A 7,500-nucleotide genomic window follows, 5' to 3' on the forward strand; every position below is an offset into this window, starting at 1 on the left:
AACAGAGTAAATCAACATTAAAAGACGAGAGACAAGAACACATGATAATTAATCCTCAAGTGTAGCGTCACACACCCGGCTCTGTACTGCTTCAGGTTTTTCTTGCTGGTGTTTGTGAGCTCCTTGTCAAACACAGACTTCTTGCCAGCTTTACCAGCGTTCTTCTTCAAAGCTGAATGAAGAGGAGGAAAATATCAGTCAGAGTTTGATTTTAAATCAGCCGATCGTGCTGAAGGTTTATTATCTGATAGTGAGTCAGACTCTCAAGGATTTTGTTACTGCTGAATTTAACGCAATAACAAGAAAATATTGCTAAATTATGCTAAGCTGGCAATTTATCATTTAGTTTTGCATTCAAAAACATTTGTGAAGAGAATGTGTTCGTCTGATGTGCAAAGCCTTGAGTTGTCAATAAACACTAGACCCCGACTTTATCAATCAATACATTTCTGCATATTGTGTACAGTTGAAGATATAATTATTGACCCCCCTGTTAAATTTGAATTCTTATATTTTTCTCCAATTTCTGTTTAACAGAGAGAAGACATTTCTAAACATGATAGATTCAATAACTAATTACCTCAGACAAACACAGAACACCCAAACACTGCAGTGCTTTTACATTTCCTCCATGAAGGAAACCTGTATCAGAGCTGCAGCAATGTTTTGTCAGCTTGTTATCCTCTGAGAAAACGGTTCATTGTCGCCTAGCAATCTACATATACCATCTCTACACCACATTTGTAGTGTAAAACCGCATGCATGAGGTAATTAAATGTATCGTCTGACCTTTCTTGTCGGGTTGGTCTTCAGGAATGGCTCTGGCTCTCTTTTGCTTGCGTTCACGTTTGGCTGCTCGTTCAGCAAACATCTGAGATTTCAGCACCTCGAACTGAGCTCTCTCTTCAGCCTGATGGAGACAGAGACACACTGGTCAACAGTGCAAGAAGAAATATGATCCACAAACATTTAAAGAAGCTAAAGCCAGCAAGAAGGAGATGATCTTACGGTTAACTCTTTCCTCTTGCCCTGCTTCAGGAACTGCGCACGCTTTTTCTTCCCTCTCAGAGCCAAATCAAAGTCCTGCAGAGCCTTTGCCACTGTCACCAAAAACATCAAACTCAGGAAGGCTAATCACTTTGACCAACTGCAAATACTAAATGTAAATACACTGTTTATGAGACTACTTTAAAGACTACGGTATGCAGAAGGATTGATCAAACTCACTGCGATCTTTCTTCCTCTCCTCATTGGTCTGAAACCATGTCCTCGGCAGCTGCTTCTCGTCTTCGCTCTTTGTTAATCTCTTCTGAGCGGAGCTGATCTGAACACCAGCAGAAACATGCAGTCAGGGGACGCATGGAAATTATGGCTGCACAATATATGGTTTCAGCATCGATATCACAATGCGTGCATCTGCAATGGTCACATCGCAAGATCTGCCACGACAAACTGGGATTATAATTAACCATGAAAGAGTTCAGAATAGAGCTGCACGATTAATCGACACAAAGATCGTGATCTCGATTCGACACCCTAGACCAGGGGTGTCTAAACACAGTTTTGGAGGGCCGGTGTCCTGCATAGTTTTGCTCCAACTTCCTTCAAAACACCTACCTGGAAGCTTCTAGTATGCCTAGAAAGAGCTTGATTAGCTGGTTCAGGTGTGTTTAATTGGGGTTGGAACTAAAATATGCGGGACACCGGCCATCCAGGACCGAGTTTGGACACCCCTGCCCTAGACCAGGGGTTCTCAGCTGGTTTGGCCATGGGACCCACATTTTCACATGGTCATCAAGCCGTGGCCCAAGTTTTTAGGAACTATAATACAACTTTAGGAATTATAATTAATTTGTATCTATTTGTTAACATACACAAGTAGCGACAGATACATCATAAGAACATCACCAAGACTTACAAATAAACTATATTTTACTGCTGTCATTTAACAAAATGTATCAAATTATAGAAATATTACAAAGTAAAAACACAAATACTGTTAATAAAACATGTTTTCTGATTTCTAAATGTTGTTTTAATTTAGAAAGTATCATGCTCTCTTGTGAAAGCAGCTCACTACATATGACACTGAGGCTTTAAATCTATTTTGTCGTTATATATATCCATACTTTACATATTCGGAGTCGTACTTGCACTTCGACATAATTGTTGCAATAATTAAATGAAATTCCACATGTAAAACGGTAGAGTTGTCACGCACGCATTTCAAAATAAAAGTCCGGTATAAGCAAAATAAGTTAAATTTTAAACTTTTGTTGTTTTTTTTTTGATCACACACTCCGTGACCCACTGAAAATGTTCCCGGGACCCACTTTTGGGTCACAACCCACCAGTTGAGAAACACTGCCCTAGACGATCCTTATCCAGCATTTCTATGATATTGCCAATCATATTTTCAAGTTCAGGAGAAAAGCAAACAGGCCTGTAGCCAGCCTGGTGAAAGAGGTGGTTCTTTTTTTCTCAAAGAGTGGAACTTTTTGCAGTTTTACGCCTCAGTTTCTATTAAACTATGAGATTTAAATACTGCATTTTAGTGATTTTTCGCTGGATTAGCTAGTCAGATGTCATCATAACAACACTTTTTGATATACTAAAAATATTTCCGAAAAATTCAATAAAAAATAATTAAAACAAGAATAATTTTTAAAATACAATTTTTTTTAGATCATGTATCTTTAGGAAAAATAGCAATCTGTTAAAGTTTTACAGTAAAAAAAAACTGTAGCCTATTGTCATTTATTAGACAAAAAACAAACTGTCCCGCACATTCAACTGTTCTCGGTCACAATCTTAGCAATTTTAATAAAAATTATTAAGAATTAAAACATAATAATAATAACAATAATAATAATAACAACAACAATAATAATAACAATAATAATAATACAATAATAATGAATTCTTTAGAATTTTTCTAGCCTCCTTAGTAAAAAAAAAAAAAAAAAAAAAAAGTACATTTGAAAATTCCTTGGATATCAACAATAGCCAAAATAAAATTAAAATAATTATGTTGGCTTGAGAAAGCCAACATACTGTAATGCTACTTAAACTTATTCTTATTATTATTATGTTGGCTTGAGAAAGCCAACATACTGTAATGCTACTTAAACTTATTCTTATTATTATTCTTATTATTATTCCGGCTTCTGACCAAAAAAAAGCAATCGCTTCTCCTCCCAGGACTTAGATGCTACAAGCCCCAAATTTGGTCAAAAGCTGCCTACTGCTCATGAGATGGTTGCTGTATGTCCTCATCCTGATAAGATTTGTAGTTTTTGAATTAAAAATGTTTTAATTAAAAAATTGTATCGAGTATTTGGGGCATATAAAAAAGTATACAATCCTCAAATTTGGCCAAAAGATGTGTTTGAAATTACAGATAATTATCATATTTATTTGGTGTAATTATAAATAACAGTTTTCCTATAAATATTTTTTTTATATTAAATTTGTAAAATTCAGACTCAAAGCGTGTCAGAGTGTCCACGAGATGGCGCCAGAAGACTATTTTTGAGCCCTTTGTAATTTAGTACTGGCCCTTTAAGAGGCGGGGATATCCGGACTGACTGTTTTGAATCTACAGAAATTCGGGCTCATTTCAGACGTGCTTGTTACAACATTTGAAGCTGAAATTGCGACCATTTTGGTCGCATATGCGCCTGAAAATTAATCTATGCGACCTCATGACATATTTGGGCGCATTAGTGCAACTGCTGATAATGGTTGTAGTGCGACCTGTTTTGATTTTTTGTAAAAACGTGCTGAATCGCTCTTCCCTGCCGCTATATTGGTTCATATTAGCTGTCAATCACTCAAGGTATTCCGCTGTCAGATGACAGGGAAGGAGCTTTTATGACCACGGGAAATGCAAACGGCTGAAGAGTAAAAACTTAAAGCACACAGGTTTGCAAACCCCACCTAAAATTGAGGTGTAGATGAGAGAGATCGTGACACGTCACGTGGTGAATAATGATCCACCAGCTGAGATCACTGAAACTGCGGCTCATAACAAAGACCAGTATTGCGCCGATGGTTAGTCCACAAACACAGAAAAATGAAGATCATCTCAGACTGAACCTTTAAATTGACACAAACTGAAACCAAAACTTTTAAAGAGTGATAGAAGTGAGACTTTACTTTCTTTCTTTTGTCTATTCTTTTTTGAGGTGTATATTATTTTTTTATTTATTTACTGATGACTGCTTTGCAGCTTTCATCATTGAATTGAATTATTTATTATAATCTTTTGTTTGTTTTGTAGCAGAAATATTATTTATTAAATTGACATGCATATAAAACAGCAGTACAAAATCAATATTTCTTACTGCAATGCTTCATTTTTGTTTGATGCAAACTATACAATTATTTTATATAAAGTAACAGACTTTTTATAGCAGATAACCTACATTCATGCACATTCAAGGCAGTATCATAATGAGAAATGGAATTCATTGTTACTATTATTGTCATTTTCATCATCACTAATATTCTATGGCCTAATTATTAGACATTCATTTTAGAATTATTGCACACAAATATCAATGTCTTCGCAGCATTAGTTAGATAGTTGTTTCTGTTTTTTGTCAGTCCTATTGATGTTGTTTTAAAATACAATAAATCCCTTAAAAAGCAATTTGCAGCGGTGCTCATTCATTTTTGGTGGGTGCTCCTAAATTTTTTCTGGTGCTCCTAAATTTATTTTGGTGCCCCTGAATATTTGAAGTTGGGAGCACCGGTGCTACCAAGTAAAAAAGTTAATTTTGAGCCCTGTATATATATATATATATATATATATATATATATATATATATATATATATATATATATATATATATATATTCATATAGTTGATGTCAGAATTATTAGCTCCCCTGTTTATTTTTTCCCCAATTTCTGTTTAATGGAGGGAAGATTGTTTCAGCACATTTCTAAGCATAATAGTTTTAAAAACCTATTTCTAATTACTAATTTATTTTATCTTTGCCATGATGACATTAAATAATGTTTGACTTGATATTTTTCTAGACACTTCTATACAGCTTAAAGTCACATTTAAAGGCTTAACTAGGTTAATAAGGGTAACTAGGCAGGTTAGGGTAATTAGGCAAGTTATTGTATAATGATGGTTTGTTCTGTAGATTATCAAAAAAAAAAATATCTTAAAGGGGATAATAATTGTGTCCCAAAAATGGTTTTTAAATAATTAATAACTGCTTTTATTCTAGCCGAAATAAAACAAATAAGACTTTCTCAAGAAGAAAAAATATTATCAGACATACAGTGAAAATTTCCTTGCTCTGTTAAACACCATTTGGGAAATATTTAAAAAAGGGGAAAAAAAATCAACTGGGGGTTAATAATTCTGACTTCAACAGTGTATATATATATATATATATATATATATATATATATATATATATATATATATATATATACATATATATATGTGTGTGTATATATATATATATATATATATATATATATATACATACACACACACACACATTTATGGTTAGGGTTATAAGGATTATTTTTTATCCCCCTTTTATGTTGGCAAAAACATAAGTTTACTTCAGATATTTCTTTCAAAACAGAATATTCTGTACCGCAAAAAAGCCTTCTCCTCACTTGTGATAATGACAATGAAAGCCAAGCTTTTGGCCTATGCTGTACCAAAAAAAAATAAAATCACCCAGGTGATGACAATTAAATATTACGATTATAACATTGTGTTAGTGGCCAGTGGGGTGAAACAACGTCATTGGTCAGAATTAACCACGTGATGAAGATGGCCTAATATTGTATTTAATGCAATTTTCTTCCTGTAAACTGTATATAACTATATAACTATAACTATATATATAACGCTGCAAATTACTGTAAATTGACTGTACTCTTTATTAACTGCAAAACTGATAAGACTGATTAAATAAAAGACAAATTAACTAAATGTATGTGCTATTGTTTCATTAGTATTTTAATTTAATATTTTTATTCATATGATATTTATTATAATGTAATTTTGTTCAGATTATAATATATACTATAAATACTAACTATACTATAGTGATCTGCATTAAACAACCTGAACAAATCAGTTCTCTCTCTCTCTCTCTCTCTCTCTCTCTCTCTCGATTTGATCAAAAATGTAAATGAGGCCTTCCGATTAACAGTTCAGTGGACCCTAGCAACAGCCTAGAAACCACTCAGAACACCCTAGCAACTACCTAGGAATGCCTTAGCAACATCTTAGCAACCGCCTAGCAACCACTTCTCATCCGCTGTGCTTCCTGCCAACTGCCTTTGAGTCCCCGGCGCAGTCACGTTGGCTTTCTCAAGCCAACATCAAAGTTCGTCAACGAACTTTAGGTTCTAGTTATTATGTTGGCTTGAGAAAGCCAACATACTGTAATGCTACTTAAACTTATTCTTATTATTATTATTCCGGCTTCTGACCAAAAAAAAGCAATCGCTTCTCCTCCCAGGGCTTAGATGCTACAAGCCCCAAATTTGGTCAAAAGCTGTCTTTTGCTCAGGAGATGGTTGCTGTATGTCCTCATGCCGATAAGATTTGTAGTTTTTGAATTAAACATTTTTTTATTAAAAAATTGTATCTAGTATTTGGGGCATATAAAAAAGTATACAATCCTCAAATTTGGCCAAAAGATGTGTTTTAAATTGCAGATAATTATCATATTTATTTGGTGTAATTATAAATAACAGTTTTCCTATAAATATTTTTTTTATATTAAATTTGTAAAATTCAGACTCAAAGCGTGTCAGAGTGTCCACGAGATGGCGCCAGAAGACTATTTTTGAGCCCTTTGTAATTTAGTAATGGCCCTTTAAGAGGCGGGGATATCCGTGCTGACTCCTCTACTTGTGATAATGAAAATGAAAGCCATGCGAACATTCACGTATATTATACAATAAACATATTGAATATAAAATCATTCTAACTTTATTTTTCATCTGTATTTAACCCTCTAAAACAGCTATGTCCTTGCCACAAAACTAATAATCCATCTTCAAAACCTACAATTTCTTTCCATTCGGTCCGGTCGGACCTGAACGTCTTTATACCGTTGGAATCACGTGTAAATTCTAACAAAGACAATGTTTGCACTTTTTAAATCACATTTTATTTATTGTGCAAAAATAAAACATCCAAACAGCATCATAACCAATAAAAACACACAGCAAAGAAAATGTATTTTAAAATAGTGAATATATATATATATATATATATATATATATATATATATATATATATATATATATATATATATATATACAAATATACAATGTATGAAGATTTTTTATATCCCCTTAATATGCTCTGCTGTTGCTGCATCAATTTCTCTCTGTAACATCTGGATTGCAATTTTCACTGCAATGTTCACAATTTATTATTATGGGGGGAAAATCCAAACAGTATTATAATGTTTTAAAGCAAAAATGTTAAGAACAATTATTTAC

The 7,500-nt window shown here is 33.5% G+C and overlaps 2 protein-coding genes across 2 annotated transcripts in view; one reads left to right on the forward strand and one right to left on the reverse strand.

Annotated features, from left to right (window-relative positions):
* LOC141386375 (uncharacterized) overlaps positions 1-7,500 on the forward strand; it is a 506,139-nt gene that overhangs the window by 414,173 nt on the left and 84,466 nt on the right. The window lies entirely within an intron of this gene.
* The window catches only part of ddx27 (DEAD (Asp-Glu-Ala-Asp) box polypeptide 27), a 40,240-nt gene that overhangs the window by 1,873 nt on the left and 30,867 nt on the right, over positions 1-7,500 (reverse strand). Inside the window, 4 exon segments of the mRNA NM_001002869.1 lie at positions 76-172; positions 790-910; positions 1,009-1,100; positions 1,228-1,324. Of these exon segments, the coding sequence (NP_001002869.1) occupies positions 76-172; positions 790-910; positions 1,009-1,100; positions 1,228-1,324 (407 nt within the window).

Source organism: Danio rerio, chromosome 6 (genome assembly GCF_049306965.1).
Source record: "Danio rerio strain Tuebingen ecotype United States chromosome 6, GRCz12tu, whole genome shotgun sequence".
In the NCBI taxonomy this organism is placed as follows: Eukaryota; Metazoa; Chordata; class Actinopteri; order Cypriniformes; family Danionidae; genus Danio; species Danio rerio.